At 36.4% G+C, this 27,902-nt stretch overlaps 1 protein-coding gene across 5 annotated transcripts in view; it reads left to right on the top strand.

Moving 5' to 3' along the window:
• LOC100772575 (collagen alpha-5(IV) chain) overlaps positions 1-27,902 on the top strand; it is a 181,613-nt gene that overhangs the window by 81,823 nt on the left and 71,888 nt on the right. For all 5 annotated transcript variants that reach the window (XM_027433656.2, XM_027433657.2, XM_027433655.2 and 2 more), the window contains exons 5-19: positions 699-743; positions 826-888; positions 3,280-3,333; positions 3,675-3,701; positions 5,195-5,275; positions 6,573-6,635; positions 10,131-10,166; positions 10,257-10,298; positions 10,463-10,555; positions 11,954-12,007; positions 12,092-12,148; positions 12,959-13,003; positions 16,262-16,315; positions 17,421-17,462; positions 19,464-19,596. In XM_027433656.2, coding sequence (XP_027289457.1) covers positions 699-743; positions 826-888; positions 3,280-3,333; positions 3,675-3,701; positions 5,195-5,275; positions 6,573-6,635; positions 10,131-10,166; positions 10,257-10,298; positions 10,463-10,555; positions 11,954-12,007; positions 12,092-12,148; positions 12,959-13,003; positions 16,262-16,315; positions 17,421-17,462; positions 19,464-19,596 — 889 coding nt within the window. The remainder of the gene's footprint in view (positions 1-698; positions 744-825; positions 889-3,279; positions 3,334-3,674; positions 3,702-5,194; positions 5,276-6,572; positions 6,636-10,130; positions 10,167-10,256; positions 10,299-10,462; positions 10,556-11,953; positions 12,008-12,091; positions 12,149-12,958; positions 13,004-16,261; positions 16,316-17,420; positions 17,463-19,463; positions 19,597-27,902) is intronic.

The following is a 27,902-nucleotide window of genomic DNA, read 5'->3' as shown; positions in this document are numbered from 1 at the left end:
CCTGCCCACTGTCAATTTTACAGAAGTCATTGATTGCTGAGACTTTCGTTCTTTCTGGCATACAATCTTTCAGAAACATCTGCTCTTTTTTTCCAAACCTTGCTATAATAGTGATGCAGACACAAACCTTAAACATCATATTATGTTTTCTAGTCTGTAGTGTGCCACTGGGATGGATACTTAAAAATGAATTGTTAGGTTAAAGGGTAATATGTGTTTGTAAAATTCTGTAGCTATTTCTAAATTTCCTGCCATAACATTTGAGTCCATGTTCACAGCACAGATGAGAGTAGTGTTTTCCTTACATCCTCACCAACAGATACAGTTGTCAAGTTGTAGTTTGCCAGGTCTGAAAGGGAAATTTCATTGAAAGATGTTTGAGATTAGTTACATTAGTGTCCTCAGTGGGAGATCCATTTGTTAATTCTCTCCTCTCTTAGTAAATTCATTATTCCCAAACCTAAAAGAGTCTTATATGTTAAAACAAACATCCATCCACTGCTTTGCTTGCAGCTACTAACTGCAATGACTAAAATATGCCTAAAAACAGAGCCCTCTAGTTTTCTGTAAAAGGAATGTTAAAAACACCTATAAGAAAGAGCTTTTCTGTAGCTACTAAAACAACAGTGGTTGGTAACAGTGAGGCACATTTTGTGACAGACTCATCATTACCTCAAGGGATTTCTTTATTGTTATAGGGTCCTCCTGGACTTCCTGGATTTCCAGGGACACCAGGTCTTCCTGTAAGTATGATTTTGATTATTTTAAAATCCTCTAAAAAGTAATCTAAGGAATACTCTAAGTGTGTTGTATGCCTTTTCGAAGGGAATGCCAGGCCATGATGGAGCTCCAGGACCTCAAGGTATCCCTGGATGCAATGGAACCAAGGTGAGGTTTCTTGAACTTAATTGTGGACAGTATGTTGACCATACTAGATTTAAAAGTCTGAAAAGAGATAGAGTGGCTTTGTGTCTAAGTCAACATTTTCAGTACATTATATATTAGTAATTTATTTAAGTCTGTCTACTTCATGGGGATAGTGCATTAGATTAGAGATTACTTATAAAATCTTTGTGAAAGTGGTATGAATATTAAAAGTAAATTAGGATATATGTGTTTCACATACTACAGAAGTTGTTATATGTAATACTTAATAATGTCTTTTATTAATTTTGCATACAAATAGTTACTATTTCAATTTTGAATACTTAATGTTTAAAGTTTTAAAATTTTTATTGTATGTTATTTATATAGTGGAGGAAGAGGCTCATGTATGCCATGGAACACATGTGGAGGTCAGAGGGCAACTTATGGGGGTTGATTGTTTCCTTCCACCATGTGGGATATAGGTATCAAATTTAGATTGTCTGTACGTTGGCAGAGGGCAACTTTACCTACCTAACCATCTCACTGATTCATGCTTTATTTTTTTAACTTCCTTAAATGTCACCATGAAAACTACAAGTTTTTTATCAGCAAAAAATGATGCACTTAAGAATTAAAAAGACCTTTAGATAATGCCACTTTTCTTGTTTTGAGTCAAAGATTTGACATTAATATACATCAATAGATAATGAGGAAATTTTTCTCTTGTTTCCTTGCTTTTTCTGATTATCTTTTTAGCTCTTACTGTTTTCTGCATACTATTCTATAAAACTGCATCTACCCTATAACTTTTTAATTAATGACATGTGCCAAATTTTCACATTATGATGTATGCTTTAACTTTTTACATTAAAATGAACATGTTTTCTGAGAATTTCTAAAACATACATAAAATCAACACAATACTTTTCAACTCTATTATTTCTCAGGACTCTGTAACCCTTGCCAATAGCAATATTTTTCTTGATAGAGTCTCACTAGCCTTGAACTCACAGAAATCCACCCTCCTCTACCTCCGAAGTTCTGGAACTAAATTTGTGCCATGTCTTCCATAACAATTTATAATTTTTAATGTATGTATTTATTTGTAAAGCAAACATCCAGATTTGAGAGAGGTTTATTTATGTTCTTCATTCTAGTTCAGGCAGTCTTTGCTGATAGGACCAACATATGACAACAATCAAATTTCATGAGAAAGTAAACTAGTAAACTAATTTCTTGTTCCTATTCTGGTGGCATAACTGTGTTTTGGTTTGTTTGTTTCTTTGTTTTTTTTTAAGTGTGTGTGTGTGTGTGTGTGTGTGTGTGGGTGTGGATGTGTTTCTAGCATTCCTTATGCAACAAGACCAGTACTCAAAGTTTTAAATAGGGAAGCCAAATGTATATGCAGATATAATATATTATATGAATAAAGAAATTCTTTTTCTTTTCATAAAGTAGTCCTTTCCAAGATCTAACAATTTATTTTTAGGGCATTATTTATGTAATACATTTTATACAAATTAAATGCTTTTATTGTGCATACTTCCAAATTGGAATTTTCTTACATTTCTCACTAGCTGTGTAAAATATGAATCCTAATGTTGCATCTGCAATGTATGGGTTCTTTTTCCTTAGTGTCTTCTAAACTTGATAGCCTTCCTTTCTCTTTGAACCTACTTTTACATGTATAAAAGGTGATGCAGAGAATGCCATTGGACAATAAGTCAAAGACACAGAGGTGTAGTAGTAATTTTGCCATTTTAAAACTTCTGACAGGTTTGTTCCTAGAATTGCTATAGCATACATAGGCATTTGAAAAGAATTTGCGTTGGTGTTCTTCTACCTCCATTTTCAACTGCTTTCTAAACCAATTGTCTATATTGCTACTTTACAACAGTGAATAAGAGAAATTGGGTACCTAAAAAATATAATGGCCTGCAATTGATAGAACTTTTGTTACTGTCTTCTTGGTGCTATTAATAGTCTTCTTCCTTGCCATCTTTTCCTTTTTACAAAAAATAATTTGAAATAGTTTACAATAAAGGAAAAATGAAATGGTAAGTTTGAAATAAGAAGGTATGCAACACATGGTCAGGAAATTGGGACAAATCATTAACTATTAAATGTGACAATCATCAGAAATCTGTGGTGTGATGGTCTCAAAATAGATTTTTCAAAAGAGAATGACTGTGGTAGAATTTTCCCTTTTGTTGGGGTAGATGAGTAGGGCTGAAAGTATCTCAGTAGGCTGAATTGTTATGGCTAGTTGATTCTGAAATAATCTGAAAGTTGTTGCTAATGAATTTTTGGTAATATGGTATGTTTCAAATGGCTTTTAAAGAAAGTCATTTGTTCATATAGTTATTTACTGTTTTGTCTTTCTCTATACTCTTTCTTTTCAACTCATTTTAGGGAGAACGTGGATTTCCAGGCAGTCCCGGGTTTCCTGGTTTACAAGGTCCTCCAGTAAGTTCAAAATTTCAGAATTAAAATGAACTCAAGAGGTAACAGAAAAGGTGTGAACACAAAGTTTGCTCATATGGGACAAAAATCACATATTTAAAGTAGCAAACTAGCATATTTTTAAAAAGAAATAGCTAAAAGGACTTCCTGCAGAATAAAAAAGCAAGGATTCTATGCTAGTTAATAGAAGTGTAACCTATAAGAATCCTATAATATAAAAATATAAAATATTGTGACATGACCCCATAAAAGTTTATTCAAATTGTTTTCATTTGTATAGCATTGTTGTTTTGTTTACCCCTGCCAAAGTTGTATAAAAGTCTCTTCTTTGTTTTTATTAATAGGGACCTCCTGGGATCCCAGGTATGAAGGTAAGCACTCATGCTGACAAGATAAAGAGTTTAATATGTAGAAAGTCTACAACTGTCCCCAGTCTTCCAGGTCCACCCGCCACCTCCTGTACACTATTGAGTTCAGCTTGGCTCTCCACCTTTTCATGGGTGTAGGTTCATGCACTGAAGCATGATGGTCCTGCCAGGAGCCATAATCTTAAAGATAATTGATTCTCCCCCAACCCAGATGCCATTTTCTGTCAGTAACTTCTCAGCTAGGGGGAGAGGGTTCATGAGATCCACCTCCCTCCATGCTGCATTGTTGACTGGCTTAATCTTGTGTAGGTACTGTACAGGCAACCATAGCAACTGTGAATTCCATTATGAGCAGAAGACGCTGTTTTGCCCTAATCCTTGACCTCTGGCACTTGTAATTTTTTAACCTCTTTCCATGACGTCCCCTAAATTTTTGGAGGAGGAATGTGATAGAGCATTCCATTAACACTTAGTCTCTGCACTTTGATCAGTCGTGAATTTCTGCACTAACCATTCTCTTCCACACAAAGAAACTTCTCTCATGTGATCTAAGGGTTGAATTGATGCGATATAATGGATAGAGAGATAAGAATTTAGAGGGCAATTTGATACTATGTCCATTTAATAAAATTATATTACTAGGTATACTTATGAGCTTCCCAGCAATGGGCTTTTGGCCACACTTACACTAATAGGCATGTGTTTCCTTCCTCCGGCGGAGTGGGCATTAAAACTAATAAGAGATCAGTTGGATACCTCCTTAACAGTAATGCCACTACTGTACCCATGGGCACATCTTATCCTGCTGGTTATTGTTGTAGCAAGAGCCTTATCTTAAGCTATTTTCCCTGGATCACTAGTACCACTGGTCTGAATTTAGCTCATGTGAGACTTTGAAATTATTATTATTTATATCAGACTTTATGTATGCTAGATAAGCACTCTACCACTAAGCCATTGCAGCATTTAGCTATTTGTGGCTAATTACACTTATCCTTCAAGCTGAAACCTACAAGTTCTTTTCACATGTTACTTTTATTTTACTACCTAGTTAACTCTCTGTATCACTTATTTATCCATCACTATGCCATTTTGTTTTAGAGACTGTGAGAGAACATACTATTATCTTGTTTACTTGCTGTGGCTTATATTTCTCTGTTATGTTGTTAGCCTCATGAGAAAGGAGTCTCTACTTTCTTTATTACTAAGTGCCCAGGGCCTAACACAATTCTCCACGAATATTTTATATCTAATACATATTTTTAATTAATGAATAACTAAATGTGTCACAAACTCCTAATAAATCTACTGTACTTCGGTATACTAAGGGCACTTCTTAATTTACTTTTCAAAGGTAAATTTGTTCACAAAATTATTGGTATTCTTAATCTTTCACTATATTTATGTAGTAAAGTGAACTTTCAGGTTACTATTTATGTTCTTGCTGATTTTCCTGTATAATAATGATTACAACTAATATTGTTGGTTTCTTTTAGGGGGAACCAGGTAGTATAATCATGTCATCACTGCCAGGACCAAAGGGTAATCAAGGATACCCAGGTCCTCCTGGAATACAAGTAAGCATATGGGGATTTTCTTTTTCACTACATGATTAAATCAGAGGATCATGCAAGTCCTGAACCTTCAGTACTCCCTGTTTTAGTTATACAAATTATCAGTTCAAGTTTTCAAAGCGTCTATGTATTCTAAAATTAAAACAACATGGGGCAGGGAGGGTTTTAACAAGCCATATTTGCATTTGTTGATCTTTATAGCTAGTGTCCATGGGTAGTTGTGTATGTGGCAGGCAAGTTTAGCATCAAAAATAACTTCCTACATTCTTATTATGCTATAGGTAGCAGTGGAGCCAACTATAAATGTGCTTTTTTTTTTTACAAATAAAATCATTTGTCTCTCTTAAGATATCAAAAATACCATTTGTAACACTATCAATTATGCATGACATCTGAGCATACTTTGAAGGTGGAAGAAATGCAATTTATGTATGACAAACATCCATCATAATCTTACCAAAAAGGTTGTGTTAGTTTATAGATAATATACAGAACGCCAACAATGATTTTTGAGTATTTATAGATAAGGAAGTCCATTATAGTTTATGAGGATCAATCCTTTTACCAAAACTACAAATCAGGAGATTTTTGCTATTTGATTGCTAAGATTCAATGTTTGGGAATTTTTCTTTCAGTTTTCTCTTTTCATTCTTTACCTGAAATTACTAGTCACACTCTCTTGAGTTTGTTCGCTTTTGCCCTCGATACTCATGGAGTTTATTATGAATATTTAATATAAAAATGTAACAGTGCATGCAGAATATATGAACCTATAAACATTCCCAAGCCCTACAGAATATTTAAGAACTAAAATATCACAAATAATTTTGAATCAATATGATTTTTCCTAGCAACCACATCCTTTTGGATTCTCTCAATATATAACTAGCAGCCTGTAAAAACTTTTGATTCTAAAGTAGCTTTATTTCCTAAGCTATATTTGGTTTTCTTTATAATATGTGGTAGTCATGTAATTTTCTATAATACTTCTTCTCTCCTTGGATTGTTAAGATGCATTCATATTGTAGTTTATGTTATAGTTTTATTATGTATTTATCATGTTTTTCTCTATCATTGTAGAACATAATCCTTTCTGAAAGCTGTATCCAATCTCTTTTATTGAGTAACATGATAAGATACTTAGCCTTTCTATTTGTATAATTTTTAAGTTATGATAATATTGCAGCAGTATAGACTTATGAAAATAACTTAAGTTGCATATACTTATTTCTTTATAAGATAAATAGTTAACTTTAGGGGATTTTGTTTTTCATCCTTTTCTTTACTTCCTTTATAACAGGGTCCACCTGGTCCCAAGGGTATATCAGGGCCAAGTGGCCCTCCAGGAGCACCAGGTTTAATGGTAAGTTTCTGCAATTGTATTTTTCCTCCTTTGCTTTCTGACTCAAAAATATGACCATTGGTTGTATTACTTGAAAATTAACTTAATTTTTCATATTCATGGCTTTAATTTTGTTATTTAATGGTGACTTGGTCATGGAGAAGAATTCATCCTAAATAAGCAAAGGCCACATGTTTTCATACAGGTTGAATGACACATATAAGAGTATATACATGAAATGGGAGCTGGACATATAGCTCAATGGCAGAATGCTTATCGAGCACATATGAGGCTCTGGTCTCTCCAGTGCAGAAAAAAATAAAGATAACGACTTAGATTTCATTCTAGTCATGATTGGAGTTAGATCTTTGCTGCCATCCACTTTTTAAAAAGGCAAGAAAATTGTATTCCTGTCAAAGTAATTTTTTACATGCCACTTTGTGTCCCATAGACCATGTATTTAAGTGACAATTTTCATTATACCTGAATGGATAATGCACTTTTGTTTGTGACAGTTGGTTGTTACTATTAAGTAGGGAAAATGTGTACTAACTTCCTGAAGAACCTACTGAAACTCCTTTGGAAAGGCTTAAATACTCCCCTCCCTTTCAGTTTGATTTAATTATAAACATCCTGCAAAGCAGGGGCCTCCGGGCCATAGTACCTCTTCATAATTCTGCTATTACAATATTGGTGTTGTCTGGGTCTGGTATCAAACCCAGAATTTCTTTATCCCTTGTAAACTACTTAACTGATTCATTCCACACTTTTGTATTTTCCTTCAAAATATCCAACAAAGGAAACAAAGTCTTATAAATGACACTGAGATATGACATGTAAATATACAGAGACTGTTGATATTACAATTATCATAGATAGGTAAACAAATGCCTATTTAATTTTTCCTTTGAAAATGTTGTCTTTATTCTTGAGAATTTCATACATGTATACAATGGAATATGATCATGTTTATCCCCCATATTTCCCCTCTAAATCTCTTCATATCTCTGTCAACATTTTCCCTTCCACCTTCATGTTTTTAAAAAGTAACCCTTTAAGTCCACATATTGCTGCCCATATGTACATGGAAGTAAACCTATTTACTGGAGCATGGGAATCCTATCAGTGGCCACATCCTCAAAAAAGGATTGTTTCCCCCTTCTCTAACAACTGTCAACTAATGATAGCTCCTCAATGATAGGTGGGGCCTGGAGGTCATCTACCCTATCTATACTAAGATTTTTCTTGTTGCTGTTGTTGTTTTGTAGACAGAGTTTCTCTGTGTAGCTTTGAAGCCTGTCCTGGTACTCACTCTGTAGACCAGGCTGGCCTCAGACTCAAAGAAATCCGCCAGCCTCTGCCTCCCGAGTGTGAGTGCTGGAATTAAAGGCATGTGCCACCATGGCCCAGCCTATACTAAGATTTTGGCTGGCATGATCTTGTGAAGGTCTTATGTAGGTAACCCCAGTTTCTGTGAGGTCAAGAGTACAATAGTCATGTCATATCTAGAAGGCAACATTTCATAGCACTCCTTCTCATCCTCCAGATCTTATAGTCTTTCTCTTCCTCTGTGTTCCCTGAGCCTTGGGAAAGGGTGTTGATACAGATGTCCAGTTTAGGGTTGAGCACTCAGTCTCTTATTCTCTGGATTTTGACTAGTTATATATACATCTCCCATTGACTACTCCCTAACACAAAAAGTGCTTTTCTAACCAAGGATAAAGACAACTCAAGTCTATGGGTATAAAAATAAATATCTAAAAGGCATGCAGACAGCAAAATAACAATAGCAAGGACTACCATTGGGCCTAAGCCTTCCACAGCCATGGGCTTTTGACCAGTGTTACAGTATGAGTTATGGCATTCTTTCCTGTGGAGCAGGCCTCAAATCCAATCAGAAAACGATTAGTTATCCAGTAATAATCATGCCACTATTGCACATCGATGTGTTTTCTCTCCCAGCATGCTACATAGCACTTCTGGTACTAGGAAATCTGACCAGCAGAGAGTAAGTTTCCTGGTGTATTTGAGAGTGGTTTCTGTATCCTGCAGTCAAAGTATGAGGTGTCTTCAATAATTGGGTCTTACCATATAGTTATGGAGGGTAACCAAGAAATGTCTATTTAATTTTTCATGCCTTGAGACATTTTCAGAAACACAAGCACAATTAAAAATGAGCATGTGAGAGACCCACAGCTAAGCACTGAGCCCAACTCCTGGAATCCAGTTTCAGAGAGGAAGGAGTGACCAACAAAGGGGTCAAGATCACACTGGAAAAACCTGAAGAAACAGCTGATCTGAGAAAGTGGGAACTCATGGACCCCAGTCTGACCACTGGGGAACCAACATAGGACCAAATCAGGCCCCCTGAACAGCCTTCATCCAGTAGCTGATAGGAGCAGAAGCAGGCACCCATAGCTAAGCACTGAGCAATACTCTGGAATCCAGTTGTAGAGAGGGAGGAGGGATGAGCAAAGTGGTCAAGACCATGCTGGAGAAACCTACAGAACCAGCTGACCTGACCTAGTGAGAGCACACAGACCCCAGTTGTAAAGCTGGGGAACCAGCATTGGACTGAACCAAACCCTCTGAATGTGGGTGTCAGTTAGGAGGCCTGGGCAGGCTATGGGATCTCTGACAGTGGAACCAGTATTTATCCCTACTTCACAAATGGACTTTGGGAGCCCATTCCCTATGGAGGGATATTATTGCAACCCGGATACATGAAAGAGGGCCTAGACTCTCCCTCAAATGATGTGACAGACTTTGATGATTCCCCCATGGAAGGCCTCACAGTCCTTGAAGAGCGGTGGAGGGGTGAATTTGGGGGGTTGGTAGGGAGTATGGGAGGATGGGAGGAAGAGGGAACCGGGAAAGCTTGTGGATTAATATGTAAAATGATTGTTTCTAAGAAAAAAAAGATTATGTGGCTGTGCATGATGGTGCACGCCTTTAATCCCAGCACTCTGGAGGCAGGAGGATCTTTGTGAGTTCCAGGCCAGCCTGGTCTACAAAGTGAGTTCCAGGGCATCCAGGGATGTTACACACAGAAACCCTGTCTTGAAAAAAAAAGAAAGAAAAAGAAGGAGCATGTGTCTCCTAAAAATCAAATTCATTATTTTAGGTCCTTTGTTACCCATCATTCATATAAAAACAACATGTTTGTTCAAGTTAATTGAGTTATTTGTTTTTTGGTACTTGTGCCACCTACCCCTCTGTCATGTCAATCCTAACGTTCTGCCACTGTCAATTTCTATCCTTTCACCACAAGTTTCTACATTTGTCTAGATTGTTTTAATCAATTGAACTGTATGTCTCTGACAATAATACATTGAGGAGAAAAACTAGATTTTTTGTGGCACCTCACTTTAGTGTATAGCTTTATCACTGAGCTATATTCCCAATCTTAAAAATAGTTCAAAGGTCCCTTTTAGTTGTCACATTGTATGAAACCAAATAATTTTAAAGAAACATCTTAATATAATGTTTTTTTTTCTCATTTCTGTGTCTTCTAAGGGCCCTCCTGGTCCACCAGGCCCACCAGGACCAAAGGTAATGTTCTTTCTTGTTCCATCACTTATTTTGTGGAGATTAGTTTTTCTTACTGTTAATGAGAATTTAAACGGAAACTTCTCTTTTCAGGGGAATATGGGCTTAAATTTCCAGGGACCCAAAGGTGAAAAAGTGAGTAAAGAAAAAGTTGTTTATTTGGTCTTCATGTTTCTCCATTCATACTCATTTGTATTGCCTTTTTTTCTTGCCCTGTTTCTTACAATGGACATAGTTTATCTACATTTTTACTTGTAGTAGACTTCTAAATATGACTGTATTTTTTGCTGGGTAAATAGGGTGAGCAAGGTCTTCAGGGCCCACCTGGTCCACCTGGACAGATCAGTGAACAGAAACGACCAATTGATGTAGAATTTCAGAAAGGAGATCAGGTGAGCCCCCAAGAAGGGAAATTTGATGAAGATTTTGTTATAGATATGTTGATTCGCTTGATTGTGGTAATAATTTCACGGTATGTAGGTATATTGAGATAGCACATTGTACATTCTTTTTTAAATTAAATTCTTTCATTTATTTTACATCAGACCTTCATTTCCCCTTCCTTCTCTCCTTCCATTCCATCCCCTTACTTCTCCTCTGTCCCCTCCCTCCTGATATGTATAATTTGTGTTAATTATAACTCCTTTAATTAAATATTTTACGAATTATGAAAAATTTAAAAACCTTGCTTTTTGTTAAAATAAACTATATATAGATGTGTACTCTTAAATATGGGTGTTTTTTCAATAGCAAGGACTTTGAATAATTCAAGTTTTAAAAATAACTATCAGGATATCATCTTCATACCAAACAATTAATCCTTCAAATGTATTATTCATTAGTTAGTATTCACAGGGTAGTCAAACTATTTCCACAATGCACTTTTAGAAAATTCTCATCGACTCTGTGTAAAAACTCATGCATGTTAGTTTTCATTTCACATTCTCTCCTAACTTTCCATTTTCTATTTCTTTGCTCTGTAGATTTGTCTGTTGTTGGTGTTTCATATAAATGGAATCATACAATACATGGCCTTCATTGCCTGCTGTTTCTATATGACTTAATGTTTTTATGTTCAATTATTTTTTAGCATGTGGCAGTAGTTTATCCTTTTTTATGGCTGAATAATATTCCATTGTGTGGATATAGTAAATGCTTTACTTACCTATTCATCAGCTGATGCTCATTTGGGTTGTTTCTGTTTTTTGCTCCTTGATTTATATTCATGGCTAAGATCAGGTCATGTTAAGGTAGACTGTCATTATGATACTTTACTTCTCTGATGCTATGAAAGAAGATGAAATGTTCTTTTAGCGAATACCGACCAACCTTTAAACAAACGAGATATGTTCATTTTAATTCACTTCAATGCTAATAAGAACATTGAAAATAAAAGAAAAATATATTTAAAATCTGCTATCAATGAATTAAACCACTTAATTATCTGTGAAAAGACATATTGTTATACGGCTGCCAAATCTTCTAGTTTTGCATTTTCTTGCTTTCAGTTAAATACTTTACACAAATGAAAAGAATTCTTACTACATATCTTGTTATTTAACTGGTATTGATACCGGATATTAACTGAAGTGAGGAAAGAGTTTTATATTGTGGTCCCTAACAGATTTCAGCTTTGAGTTAAAAAACATTTAGCTGTCTGTTTTATTCTTGATGAACCTAAAGTTCACATTACTAAACATGTTCAGTAGTCAGAACTCTATTGAGTTTTAGTAGAGTGAGAATGCATATTCTAGCATTAATGGACTTTCATTTCCCCTATACCTGAATAGGGAGTTCCTGGTGATAGAGGGCCTCCTGGACCTCCAGGAATACCTGGTCCTCCAGTAAGTATTCTAAAATGTTTGGAATCATTTAATATGAATTGGTATTGATATACACTATCTCCTAAAACTACTATTTATGTGCAGGGTCCTCCAGGTGGTGTGAAAGGTGAAAAGGGTGAGCCAGGAGAATCAGGCAAAAGAGTAAGTGTTATGACCATTAGTTGTGTTTATAAAAATTCTAAATATGCACATATATACCAGGCTTTCTCTTTTGGGTCACCAACCAGCTCCCAAATCATGACATGGAGACTTATTAAGTATGAATGCTCAGCCTTAGCTTAGGATCATTTCTTGCTAGTTCATATAACTTACCCTATTTCTCTTCATCTATGGTTTACCTAGGGTATTTTTACATGTATGTATGTATGTATGTATGTATGTATGTATGTATGTATGTCTTATTTTCACTGCTTTTCATGTCTGGCTGGTGGCTGCCTCTTTTTCTCCATTGTTCTCTTCTCCCTTTCTCTCTATTTATTCTCTCTGCTTGCCAGTCCTGCTTATCCCTCTCCTGTCTATTGAACATTCATCTATTTATTAGACCAATCAGGTGCCTCTGGCAGGCAAGGTGAAACAAATGCAACACATCTTTACATAATTAAGCACATATCTTTACATCATGAAACAAATGCAACATAAAGAAATTAACATAACATAGCAAAATAACATAAGTTAAAATAATATTCTGTAGCATATACAAATATTCTGTAGCATATACAAATATAACATATCATTATGTAAGTTAAAATAATTTCCAGAACACATATGTGGGGATATTTCTTTCTTTCTAAATACTAATTTCATTGCCTGAAAATATTGTTACAGATGTAACTTATTATTATAATAACCGTTATTTAAAAGGCAGGACTAATGGTTACTATAATCCTTAACTTTCTACTTCCTAACCAACCATTTTTTGTGCTTCCTCCACCATTGCTTTATATCCTACAGGGTAAACCAGGCAAAGATGGAGAGACTGGACAACCAGGAATCCCAGTGAGTAGCTATGGTCCTTTCCTTTAACAACAACAACAACAACAACAACAACAACAAAAACTTTGGTAATGTTTGCACTATTGGTAGGTGGTGGTAGAAAAGCAGAGGGCACACAATATAAAGTTTGGAAATAGCTTAAATGAATGGAAATTGTCATCACTATTTTGAACATAAATTTAAAATATCTCTAGTTTTAAGGCAGATGTAATGCGGTAAGTTTTATTATCTTAGATTCTTTTCCAGTTGCTGTAATGACAAAAAAAGACTTTTAAGATGAAAGGGTTTATTTGGCTTGCAGCTCAAAAGGATACAGTCCACCATAATGGATAAGACATACAGCATTCAGGGAAGGCATAGAGACAGGAGCAGAGACTGGCTAATCACATTACTTATTATTATTGTTACTGTTATTAATAATATATATATATATATATCTTGTATACTATGCACTTTTACTCCCAACTCTCTACATCCACAAATCTCTCTCTCTCTCTCTCTCTCTCTCTCTCTCTCTCTCTCTCTCTCTCTCTCTCTCTCTCTCATGTTCATGCCTATTCATTTTGTTTTGTGACCCAGAAAAATTAATCCAGGCTCTTGGTAAGACTGAGTTTGGTGCTCTCCATTGAAGCCTGATAGGCTCAGCAGTGGAGGGCACATAACTAAAGACAGTGATTCCTCCCGCTGCAGAATCTATTAAAAGTCATTATTTCCAGGGCAGAGGATAGGGCCCAATGAGTCCCTCCTTTTCTGACTGATTGCTGTGTCTGGGCTGGTCTTCCATGGTCAAAGGTCAGGCAGCAACAGCTGAAGTGAGTTAAAGATTGCAGTATTGTAATTAAGTGTTGAGAATGGCATTTAGTAGCCCTTCACACTATCCTTGGGCTCTTACATACTTCCTGCCTCCTCATTCACAATGTTCCCTGAGCTTTATAAGGGGTGGTATAAGTGACTTGCTTGTGGCTAGGCCCCCATTGTCACTTATATTCTGTATCTTTAACAGCTATGAGTATCTGCATTCACCACTGTTTATTGTTAGGAGATGCTTCTCTGATTAAGGCAGGGGACCGCTGTGTCTATGGGTATAAGCAGAGGTATTTAGAAGGCATTTGCTGATATGTTTGGAAGCTAACTATCAGAAACACATTCACTGTAGGGACCTTCTTCCTCTTTCAGACTTGGGTTGTTAGCCAGGACTATCTACCAGGCATTGTGTTTTCCTCTTCCCACCTGTCTTCAAGACAGGATAAATGGAATATAAAGAAATCATTTGGAAAGCATGATATTTCCATTTGTGTGATGGCAGCTTGACTTGTTGTAGGATTAACCAATTACTCTTGGAGTCGAGCTGCTATCACACAAATGGAAATATCATGCTTTCCAAATGGTTTCTTTATATTCCCTTTATCCTTGGCAAGCCTTCCCCCACCCACACTCTTATTTCTTCAGTCTTGTCCCGCTATCCCTGCCGAAACCTTTGCACACAGTATCCCCCTCTCTTTACTTTCTTTTTACTTATGGTCTATTATCATCCCCCCATCCTTTAAGGTAACCTCTCTGCACCCCCATTTCTTTTCTTATTTTCTGGTTTGCACTGGTACTCTCCATGAGACACGCCATAATGAAGAATTGGTCCTCATATGAGAGAACATGTGGCATTTGTAGTTTAGATCCTGGGTTTTCTCATGTAGAATAATTACTGCTTCATTTCCATACATTTCCCTACAAAATTTCTAATTCATTTTTCTTTACATTTGTCAATTCTCGGGGATTTAGGCTGCCTCCATTTTTATAAGTATTCTGAGTAGAACAGCAATGAACATGGGTATGCAAGTATGTGTATATCAAGACATATAGTCTCATGTGCCTTGGAGTGATATAGCTGAGTCTTATGATAGTTTTCAATGTTTTGAGAAATTCCCAGACTGATTTCTAAAGTTGCTATACTAGTTTACATTCCCACCAATAATATCTTCTCCTTTCCCAACATCTACATCAGCATTTGTTGTTACTGGTATTCATGATGGCAGTCATCTCAACTGGGGTGAGATTGAATGCTAAAGTCATTTTACTCTGAATTCCCCTAATCTCTAAGGGCATTGACTAATATATTGTTTCCTTGCCATTTGTATGTCGTATTTTCTTTTGATTTAGATTCATTTGTTTGTTTATATGTGTTTTGCCTGCATGTGTGTATGTGCATCGTGTGCATGTCTGGCATCTGATGATTGTGAGCCACTAACAACAGGTCCCCTTAACTACTGAGATATTCTCTCTAGCTCCTCTAAGTTTTTTTTTTCTTTTGAGATCTTTCTCTTTCTGCAGCCCATTTTTCAATTGGGTTGTTTGTTTTCTTGGCATTTAATATTTTGAGTTCTTTATATATTCTTGACACCAGTCCTCAGTCAGATTATGTATAGCAGGCAAAGATTTTATTCCATTTTGCGGACTGCCTCTTCAGTTGAATGAGTTTCCTTTGCTTTTTACGAATTTCACGAAATCTCGTTTGTCGATTGTCTTAGTTACTTTTCTGCTGCTGTGCCAAAAGACCATGACCAAGGCTACTTACAGAGGGAAGGGTTTGTTTGGACTTCTTAAGGTTCCAGAGGGATAATGGTCTATCATGGCAGAAAAGCAGCAGGCATGGCAGTTGGAAAAGCAAGCTGAGAGCTCACTTCTTGAACTGAAAATGAGAAGCAGAAAGAACAAACTAGGAATGATACAAGGGTGTGAATCCACAGAGCTTTCCCCCAGTGCCATAATATCTCCAGTAAGACCGCATCTCCCAGATCTCCACCAACTAGGCACCAAGTATTCAAATGTCAAAGCCTTTGGGGCGACTTTCTCATTCAAACTACCACATCAGTTATTGGACTTAGGGGAATCCTATTCAGAAAGAGTTTGCCTATACCTATATGTTGAAGCATTTTAAATCAGTTTTAGGGTGTTAAGTCTTACATTAGGATCATTGATCCATTTAGAGTTGGATTTTGTACAACGTTAGAGATAGGAATCTAATTTCACTCTTCTGAATGTCGATATCCTGGCTTTCCAGTACCATTCATTGACGATACTTTCCTTTTTCCAATGTGTTTTTCTTGGCATCTTTGTAGAAAATCAGATAACTATAGTTGTATGGACTGTGTCTTCTGTTCCATTGATGGACTGTTTGAGTTAGTGTTCTCATTAGTTCTGTGGAGGACATGATTTTTTGGCATCTTTTCACTTTGCCATGTTTACTAATTTCAACCTGTTTTAAAGGGTTTGCCTGGCGATCCTGGTTACCCTGGTGAACCAGGACGGGATGGGGAAAAGGTAAGGATTTCTGCATTTTTGTGTGTCTGGTTTTATTCTTATTACCATAAACTGTTCCCCTTTTGATACTGCATTATAAGTGAAAACATTATAATTAATGTTTGTATTCAGGCGTGCCTTCTTTATCCATTTTTCCTTTTATTCCCTGTCCTCTAAATTTTCTTGCATTGCCCTAAATCACAGTGCATATGAAGAAATGCATGGGACTGCATTTCCATCATAATGTCAGTGCCTTTCCTGCAAGCACGTGTCAGCAAAACTTTTAAGAAGAGGATCAAGCACTATTTCAGTGCTTCTCTTACAAAAAAAAGCTTAAAGCTGTAAAATTAGAATGTCTCCTCTAAACATTTTCCATTCTGTATGCAATTATTGTTTGCAAATCTGTGGCTAGTTCTTTGTAGTTTTCCCATTGGAATGATGCAGCCTGATTGAGGTCATTTATTTAGTTACCTATTTTAAAAGTCTCTCTGGAAGCATTGTGAAACACAGTTACCCTATTTTTAGCACATCACAAAATATTCATTCCTCCATGCCCTCTGTTCTCCAACTGCTTTGTATCAAAACCAAACTGAAAAAACATTAAAGCAAACTTGAAGTGTCCTGAAGTTACATATTTTACTGATGGTTTCTCTCTAAACTCTATCCAAGTTTTAGTTTAGCCTAAAAGACATAATTGAAATAAAGCGAAGCATGAAATACTTAAAATGGGATTCTTTTTCAATTAATAACTCATGAAGTAATGTCCCTAGAACTGAAAGTGTGAGAGAGAAATCTATTTTTGAGTGTTGACCTGTAGAATAACAATTGAATATTGTCTTCCTCCTTTATGACAAACAATGTTGCTGATAGAAGTCTGTCCAATGTCTTCAGCTTTTAAATAAGCCACAGAGGTTGGTTTTGGTCAAAGTTATATAACCAGTAAATCCAAGACAACATCAAGGTCTTTGTAGGCTTGGGCAAGGACTTCATTAACTCATATTATACTTTGCTTTTGATTACTTTATTAATGACTTCTTAGTCTTTATGAAATTCAATTGTTTCTTGAGGAAATCAATGTTTTCATGTCATTTTTACTAATTATTTATTATATATTTGCATTGAACAGGGCCAAAAGGGTGATATTGGGCCACCTGGACCTCCTGGACTAGTAAGTTTTTCTCTTAAGTCTTCATTTCCCAAATATTGCCTCATCATTTTTTACCCAGGTTATATACTAACTACCTTTTCCTCACAGAACATAAAAATCCAAATGATTATTAACTTCTATTGCCTTAGAAGCCATTATAGCTTTGAAAAAAACAGTAGTGCTAATCTCTTAGGGTTCTACCTATGTGTTAGTTTTTCATAGTTAAGGTCCAAAATTATGCATTGCATCATGATTGTCAACCCCTTTCTTAAGCAGCCAGCAGGTGGTGCAACTGCTGCTTCCAAAGGGTCCAGAAAAAGAATTCTGGTGGAAGCCAGGATTGGTAGTTTCCTCTGCAGTGTTCAGGGAAAACATGGATTTAGTCCTAATGGGTTTTCTCAATTTGTAATTGTCTGATTCACAGCTCTCTCCTTCCTGAGTGTGTCTTTTCTGGGGGCTCTCAATAACAAGTAGGAAAATGCTATATGAAAGAATAATTGGGGGAGGTGATATTACAGATTTTCATCATATTTACATTCATTGTAGAATTTAAGTCATGTACATTTCCAAGTGTGTCAAGACTAAAAAGAAAATAACTGTTGAAGTTCAACAATGTTTTGGGTTGGACTTTTGGTAATTCTCTAGATGTTATACTGCACTGAATCGACAGCACTGAGTGCTGTTAAACTTATTCTATACACCATCGCATTTTAGTTCTTTTTATCCTAATATGTCCCAGATAGTAATACTCAGAACACTACCAAAGATAATTAGATTTTTATTCACTTTCATTTTAAAATCAGAATTTCAGTTCTCTAGAAAATAATCTTTTTAGAAAATAAAGCCAGGAGAATGGAGTGCCCTTTCCCTTTGACACCATAAACCCCCATCTGGTTTCTTAAAACTTTTAGTCTCTTGTTTATTATTATTTTTACATCCATTCAAGGTAGGATGAAATATCATAGTTTGCTAGTAGGTATTGATTTGTTGGGCAAATCAACTTAAAAAATACTTTTGTGAGATTCTTTAGAGTACAAGTAAATCATGAGAAGATCTAGAAGAGGGGCATGATCAGTTGATTGGGGTATAGAAATGCAGTCTTCCTGAAAGAGATAGGGTTTTTCAAACAATAGTGATATGTGAATTGACATATTAAAAGCTTGGGGAAGACACTGCAAATGTTTGGAACAGCATGTGTAAAAACACTGATAAAATGTGCACACTGAGCTGTGGTGGCACACCCCTTTTAACCTCAGCACTGGGGAGACAGAGGCAAGAGGTTCTCTGAGTTAGAGGCCAACCTGACCTACAGAGTGAGTTTCAGGACTGCCAGGGCTACACAGAGAAAAAAGCTTGTCCCGAAAACCAAACAAAAGAAAAATGTGCTTATTGTGTGAAATGGTTATAATCAAACAGGCTAGAGTGATAGGGATTCACTTTTAGAGATAACAGGCAAAGAAATAAATAGGTAAGAGTGCTACTAAAAGTAGTTTGACTGAGTTGAGGGTTACAAGTAGCATCACATTCAGTAAGAAGTAAGCAACTAGTGTCTTAAGACAAGTAGTTTACATAGAAAAGTTGATTTGAGGAAAGTGTATGATATACATAGGCTTGAGTTCCAGAGAATAAACTTAAAGGCCAAGTGTGAGATCAGGAAAGTAATTGTGGCAAGAAGATAGGGGAAAGAAAATTAGGATCATTTTTTTTAAAAGAATTGCCAGGCTGGAATTAATTGTTAATTATGTGAGAACAGACAACAAAAAGTACTTCTGGATTTGTAAGCCTCGAGCTCAGTATTGTTGTTATTACATATTTCCTAATTGGTTGGAGGGTAAAAGTGATGAAGGTGACCTAATCTATGTAGCAGTCTTAATGAGACTCAATCTATGTGATAGTTTTAATGATTTTTATATCTAAGAACTGTGTGAAAATGCAGTTATAACCATGTGTAGCTGCTTAATTACATTAAGAATAGCAAGCTGCTTCTTCATTGAATTCCTGAATTTCTTTTTCCATGAAAAGGTAATTCCTACTCCTGGGACTGGTGTGACTGTGGGAGAAAAAGGAAATATTGGACTACCTGGTTTGCCTGGAGAAAAAGGAGAGCGAGGATTTCCTGGAATACAAGGTCCACCTGGCTTTCCTGGACCTCCAGGTAAAATATATTATGTTTATATCCCTCTGCTTACAGTATCCTAGCCAATCGAGACATACAATTTATCATATTGGTTTGACTGGGCATCACAGTGGATGACATGAATATTCTATGTTCTACTCCCTGTATGTTTGTATAAGATGTATGTCTGTGTTCTGGTGAACTCACACATGTGAGCACTCGTGGAGGCAATAAGTTTTTCTGCACTTTTTTAAAGTCTATCAATGAACCTATAGCTTTCTGTTTCTGCCAGGCTTGCTGGACAGTCAGCCTCCAAGATCTGCCTGTGTGCCTCACCAGCACTGAGGTTATAGTACCATGGCAGGTTTTTAAGTCTGCTCTGTGGATCGGACCCCAGGTCCCCAGGTTTTTCCAATAGCAGTTTAATCCAGTAAGCCATCTCCCCTATCCAAAGGGGAACTTTCTAAATGACCAACTGTACTAAACCTATATTATTGTGTTTCTCACCAAATTCTTCCCATGTCCTTTTAAAAGACCATTTAAATGACATAAATCTCACCTTTACCTTCTATTGAAAATTTATTGTACCAATCAGTTCCTTGACCTGGTAGATGGATCATCACGTTTTTCGTGCTGTGAAAGGACAGGACATTGACCTAACAAATGCCCAACATTTCTATATTTCCTATGTAACAGTGGTAACCAGCACTGTCCATTTAGAATTCTAGAGTCAAAAATTTCCATGGTGATTTTACCATGTAATAAACTTTAATATTCAGTATTGGCTTTTGTATCATTCCCTTAGAAGATACAGAGTATACTGTAGAACTTACAATTTGGCCGCTAATTAAATTACTCTTCAGTATCCTGTTTATTAAAATTTAAGATTCTATGCAAAATTCACAAAACATCCATTTCAGTATCCAGCATGAGTGTCCACATGTGTGCGTGCACGCGCGCGCACGCGCACACACACACACACACACACACGCACGCACGCACGCACGCACGCACGCACGCACGCACGCACACATGAACACACACACCTTTGTGGAAAGCTCATGAAATACCAACCAAGAGTAAAGTAATAACAAAATTTAAAGCTTCATGACCAGGCTCATTACCTGGGCCTGGGCATTTCAGAATTTGGGAATTAAAAGTAAAATATTAAAAATAAAAATAAAACGACTCTTGAAAATCTGCCTAAGGAAAAATGACACACTGTCTGCAAAACAGTAAGAATTTGCAGAAGATAATGGAGCATATTTTCACAGTAATAAGGACAAAATAACTATGAATTTTGAAGCCTACATTTTACTAAACTGCCATCCTGGTATGAAGATAGTATACCTAGATGGTTTACAACCTCCAGACTTACTTTTAAGTCATTACTAAAGGTTTTACTCTGACACTAAGGGAAAGAATATAGGCTAAAGTAGGGGTGGGAGGTAAGATAAAAGAATCACAGACTAAGAAAGATGTGAATAAGCTACATTAACTTTAAGTTCATAACAAATGTAATTTAAGTAACAATCCAGGACTGCATGTGTGAATATTCTTACCATGGTAAGGGCAGGTACAGGGAGGATGAGGATGAGAAGTCAGCCAGTGATATTCTTGTTACTTTTTCCATATTAGTATGTAAGAACATAAAAATTATTCACTGTAAGTTTTTTATAAATACACATTTAGGGGCTTTAGGGGTGGCTTGGTGCATTGAGTGTTTGCTACACAAACTCGAGGACCTAAGTTTGAATCCCTAACACTGATGTAAAAATCTAGGTACAGTAAGTAGTACATGCCTTTAATCCTAGCACAAGTGAGACAGACAGGAGATTCCAGGGACTTTCTGGCCAGCCAGTCTGTTAAGATCCAGATCCAGTGACAGAGTCTGTCTCAAAATATAGAATGGAGAGTGATGCATATACACACCTACATCAGGGTGAGGGAGACGGAGAGATGGGGGAGAGGGAGAGATAGAGGAGAGGAATATAAAAATATAGATTTAAGTACATCGATCAAAATTTATAGGAATCATAATTAGAGAAGAATAGAAATAAAATAGACAATTTAACTCTCATTAGGGGGAAAATAGACCAATCTATACAGTAGAAGCTAAAATTAGACCGAAAGAAAGATACACCTAGATATACAGAAGATACTGAAAAGTAAATCATTAACTCCAACAAATGTTAAAAGATCAAACACAAATTAGATGATACTAGAATAAAACTGAGATAAAATACTTGTGTAGTATGCAGAATATGTGTATCTGAAGCAAAAGAGGAAACTTGCAAATAAAGTAAAAATATATTAATTAGATGATTGATAGAAAAAAAGCTGTTTTAATTCTAATATCAAGTGAAAGAGAATTCAATGAAAAATACACATTAGCAACACAAGTGTTTTATATTAATAAATAATGATACAATGATTAAAGTCATGAACTTTTACATGTATTGAATAACCTTGAATGATGCAGTAAAATGTATAAGTTTTAGGGGATAGATTGACATATCCTTAGAATGTTGAATATATTAAAAATAAGGGTATAAATACTTCAATCAATGTAATCAAGCTGTATGTATTAGAGGAAAAATGTTACAGGAAGCAAATAATATATATTCTGTAAATTTACATAGAGTACTTATAAGAATAAAGACTATTTGACCTGAAAAGAATCTACTGTGTGTATGCCTGTGATCCTCCACAACCTTAGTAAATAGACTGAGAAAATATCAAATATCCTTATATTAATATTTGCATGTTGATACATTTAAAATTAACTTCAGATATAAGGCAGATATATATGACAGCGCTAAACTCCTAAATGCTAAGCCACAATAAAATGTGCTTCATATCAAAACTCATTGACCATAGCAGAGACAGCTCCCCAATTCTAGTATAAAACTACAAATACCAAAAATAAGAGAGAAATGGGAATGAAACAGGGGTTATATCCCTAGAAACAAAAAATGAGCTAAATTTAACTTACACACACACAAGATGTAGCAAGCACAAAAATGTAGAATGGGAAACTTTACCAGGATGAAAAAATATATAAAACAAAAACTAAAACAGATATAGCTGAATATGGAAACTAAAATATGATAGTGCAAAGAACTTGAAATGAGGATAGATTGACAAATACTGTCAAGATAAAACTCAGAAATGATACAAATAAAATTAATAAAGAAAAGAGGATATTGCCATTAGTTTTTATTTTAAGTTACTGGAAAATTATAAATCTCTACTAATAAACTTGACATTCTAAATGAAATATAAACTCCTTAAGTAACAAAATCAAATTATTAAAGAAAGTTGTTGTGAGAGAGTAGGAAGCCTAAGTCAATTACCATAATACACAAGTTCTCAACCTGTAGGTTGTGATCTCACTGTGGGGCTCATATATCACATATCCTGCATATTGCATATTTGCATTATGATTCATAAGAGTAACAAAATTACAGTTATGAAGTAGCAATGAAAATAATTTTATGGTTGGGGGGGTGGTCACCACAACATGAGGAAATGTATTAAGGGGTTGCAGCATTAGGAAGGTTGAGAACTACTGATGTAGAAGATTTTGAAATATTGACAATATACATGAAGAAGTGTTGATTTACAGGTATTTTATAGTTTCATGGATGAATTATACCAAACTGGCAAAAAAGATAATCCCCATTTTTGAATTATTTCAAAGCATAAACAGGAAACCTAGTAACAGTGATAGTAAACCACCAAAGGAAATAACATTAAAAATAAAAATGATTCAATCTCATTTATTAACAAAGAAACTATAATAATCTTTCCATAAATCATATATGACATTATTACCATTTAATTTTACCCCAAGATGTCAAAGATGTTTCTATGTTATACTGTTGTAACTGACTACATTAACAAAGTAAAGGAGAATAGACCAATAAATGTATAAAAATTGACAATAGCAAATAAGCAATTGAGCCTACCCCAAAAATTATGGAGGTGAGCTCTTTCCAGACCTTTGTAAGATCCTATTGAGTGGGGATAGAGAGATGGTTCAGTAGTTTCAAGAGCTGTTTGCTCTCCTAGAGGACTCCAGTTTGATTCCCAGTACCTATATGGTGGCTTGCAACTGCCTCTAATTCCAGAGAATCTCATTCTTCCTGACCACTGAAGGCACCAGCACACACATGGTGCACATAAAATTACACAGGTTCACACACATGCATATAAATTTAAAATATGTAAATAGTTATATCGAACAACCTAAAATTGCTAAATATATACCAAGATATACTTTATGTAAGAGACCAATATTTTAAAGTGCATTATATCGAGAAATAACCTTTTTAAGTTCGGGCTATCAGATTTCAAATTCCAATGGTAATTTAAAGAGATATTTATAAGTTGATTCTAACATTAATTATGAGTACAATTTTAACTATAAAAAATAATTTTAAAAAATATAGCCAGCCCCAGAATGACAAACATGGTATATACTCACTCATAAGTGGATATTAGGTGTAAAGCAAAGGATAACCAGGCTATAATCCACAAACCTGGAGAAGCTAGGTAAAAAGGGGGACCCTAAGAGGAACACACATTGAAGGGTTCCTGGAGTTAAGATCTCTAGGGGATGGGAACATGATGCCTCAAGAAGACTGAGTTGGGGAAGGGATTAAGAGCGGGAACAATGAAAGAGATATCTCCATAGAGGGGTCCATTATGGAGTTAGGGGGAAACCTGGTGCTAGAGAAATTCTCAGAAATCCACAAGGATGACCTCAATTATCATGTAAAACAATCTTGTTTCTAATTCAAATTAAAAGTGCAATTCTTTTTAATTAATTTTTCATGTGAATTAGAAAGATTATTTTACATGTCAATTCCAGTTCCCTCTTCCTCCCCTCCTCCCTTGCCCCGCCCAACTAACACCCTACCTATCCCATACCCTTTCTGCTCCCCAGGGACAGTGAGGCCTTCCCTAGGGGGTTTTCCGTGTCGGTGATATCCTTTGGGATAGGGCCTAGGCCCACCCCCATGTGTCTAGGCTCTGGGAGTATCCCTCCATGTGGGATGGGCTCCCAAAGTCCATTTCTGTGCTAGGGATAAGTACTGATCCACTACAAGGGGCCCCATAGATTTCCAAGGTCTCCTCACTGACACTCACATTCATGGGGTCTGGATCAGTCCCATGCTGGTTTCCCAGCTATCAGTCTGGGGACCAAGAGCTCTCCCTTGTTCATGTCATCTATTTCTGTGGGTTTCACCATCCTGGTGTGGACCCCTTTGCTCATCAGTCCTCCTTCTCTGCAACTGGATTCCAGTTCAGTTCAGTGATTAGTTGTGGGTGTCTGCTTCTACTTCCACCAGCTGTTGGATGAAGGCTATACGATGGCATATGAATTAGTCATCAATCTCATTATCAGGAGAGGGCATTTAAGGTAGCCTCTCCTCTGTTGCTTGGATTGTTAGTTGGTGTCATCTTTGTAGCTCTCCAGACATTTCCCTAGTGCCTGATTTCTCTTTGAACCTATAATGGCTCCCTCTATTATAGTATCTCTTACCTTGCTCTCTTCTGTTCTTTCCCCATCTCAACCTCCCTGCCCCATCATGTCCTCCTCACCCTTCTTCTCCCCTTCTCATTCTCCTAGTTCCCTCTCCCCTCCCTCATGCTCCCAAATTGCTCAGGAGATCTTGTCCCTTTTCTCCTTCTCCAGGGGACCATGCATGTCTCTCTTAGGGTCCTCCTTGTTTACTAGCATCTCTGGCAGTGTGGATTGTAGGCTGGTAATCCTTTACTCTATGTCTAAAATCCACATATGAGTGAGCACATAACCATGATTGTCTTTTTGTGACTGAGTTACCTCCCTCAGAATGGTTTCTTCTAGTTCCATCCATTTGCCTGTGAATTTCAAGATTCCATTGTTTTTTTTTCTGCTGAGTAGTACTCCATTGTGTAAATGTACCACATTTTCTGTTTCCATTCTTCAGTTGAGGGGCATCTAGGTTGTTTCCAGGTTCTGGCTATTACAAATAGTGCTGCTATGAACATAGTTGAACAGATGTCTTTGTTGTATGAATGTGCTTCTTTTGGGTGTATGCCTAAGAATGGAATTGCTGGATTTTGTGGTAGACTGATTCCCATTTTCCTGAGGAGTCGCCGTACTGATTTCCAAAGTGGCTGTATGAGTTGGCACTCCCACCAGCAGTGGAAGAGTGTTCCCCTTTCTCCACATCCTCTCTAGCATAAACTATCATTGGTGTTTTCAATTTTTGCCAATCTGACAGGAGTAAGATGGTATCTCAGAGTTGTTTTAATTTCATTTCCCTAATGGCTAAGGATGTTGAGCACTTTCTTATGTGTCTTTCAGCCATTTTGGATTCCTCTATTGAGAATTCTCTATTTAGTTCTGTACCCCACTTTTTAATTGGATTATTGGGTGTTTTGGAAACTAGCTTCTTGAGTTCTTTGTAAATTTTGAAGATCAGTCCTCTGTCAGATGTGGGGTTGGTGAATATCTTTTCCCAATCTGTGGGCTTTCGTTTTGTCTTGTTGACTGTGTCGTCTGCCTTACAGAAGCTTCTCAGTTTCAGAAGGTTCCATTTATTAATTATTGATCTCAATGTCTGTGCTACTGGTGTAATGTTCAGGAAGCAGTCTCGTGTTCCAATTCCTTCAAGGATATTTCCTAATTACTCTTCTAATAAGTTCAATGTGGCTAGATTTATGTTGAGGGCATGGTGATAGACATGGATCTGTCTACAGTCTTCTACATGCCAGCATCCAGTTATGCCAGCATCATTTGTTGAAGATGCCTTCTGTATTCCCTCGTATAACATTAGCTTCTTTGTCAAAAATCAGGTGTTCATAGGTGTGTGGGTTAATATCAGGGTTTTCAACTTGATTCCATTGGTCTACCTGTCTATTTTTGTACCAGTACCAAGCTGCATTCAGGACTGTAGCTCTATAATAGAGCTTGAAATCAGGGATGGTGATGCCTCCGGAAGTTCTGTTATTGTACAGGGTTGTTTTGGCTGTCCTGGGTCTTTTGTTTTTCCATATAAAGTTGAGAATTGTTTTCTCAAGCTCTGTGAAGAATTGTGCTGTGATTTTGATAGGGATTGCATTGAATCTGTAGATTGCTTTTGGCAAGATTGCCATTTTTACTATGTTGATCCTACCTATCCAAGAACATGGGAGATCCTTCCGTTTTCTGGTATCTTCCTTAATTTCTTTCTTTAAAGACTCAAAATTCATATGATACAGGTCTTTCATTGTGGCTGCTCTTGGCCACTAAGTCCAGGTATTGGGCAAAATCCTGGAGATTTCGATGAACCACGAGACTCCTCGTCCTTTTTGAGAAAATGTCTCTCACCTTTATTGTGGAGCAGTCTTATATACAAACTTACAAAAACCCTAGGTCAAACAGTTTACAACAGGATATTGAACTAAGTGGGGTGAGGTCAGGAAAACAGGAGGTACCTGTGGTTATGCTGGAAAACAACTCTTAGAGACCCCATGGGTGCTGGGTTCCAACATTTCACTTTTTTGGTTAGCATTACCCGAAGGTATTTTCTGTTGTTTGTGGCAATTGTAAAGGGTGTTGTTTCTCTGATTTCTTTCTCAGCACATTTATCATTCATATATAGTAGGGCTACTGATTTTTTGAGTTAATCTTGCATCCTGCCACTTTGCTAAAGGTGTTTATCAGCTGCAGGAGTTCCCTGGTAGAGATTTCGTTTCACTTATGTAGACTATCATATCATCTGCAAACAGTGAAAACTTGACTTCTTCCTTTACAATTTGTATCCCCCTGATTTCCTTTTGTTGTCTTATTGCTCTAGCTAAAACTTCAAGGACAATATTGAAGAGATATGGAGTGAGTGAACAGTCTTGTTGCTGATTTTAGAGGAATCGCTTTGAGTTTCTCTCTAATTAGTTTGATATTGGCTGTTGGTTTACTGTATATTGTTTTTATTATGTTCAGGTATGTTCCTATTATCCCTGAACTCTTCAGGACCTTTATCATGAAGGGATGTTGGATTTTGTCAAAGGCTTTTTCAGCGTCTAGTGAGATGATCATGTGGTTTTTCTTTTTCAGTTTGTTTATATGGTGGATTACATTGATGGATTATTGTATGTTGAACCATCACTACATCCCGGGGATGATGCCTAGCTGATCATGGTGGATGATTTTTTTATATGTTCTTGGATTCAGTTTGCCAGTGTTTTATTGAGTATTTTTGCATCAATGTTCATGAGGGATATTGGTCTGTAGTTCTCTTTCTTAGTTATGTCTATGTGTGGCTTGGGTACCAGGGTAATTTTAGCCTCATAAAAAGAGTTTGACAATGAAC

The sequence above is a fragment of the Cricetulus griseus genome, chromosome X (assembly GCF_003668045.3).
Source record: "Cricetulus griseus strain 17A/GY chromosome X, alternate assembly CriGri-PICRH-1.0, whole genome shotgun sequence".
NCBI lineage: Eukaryota > Metazoa > Chordata > Mammalia > Rodentia > Cricetidae > Cricetulus > Cricetulus griseus.
The sequence above is the reverse complement of the archived record's forward strand: the minus strand, read 5'-3'. Positions and strand labels throughout refer to the sequence as shown.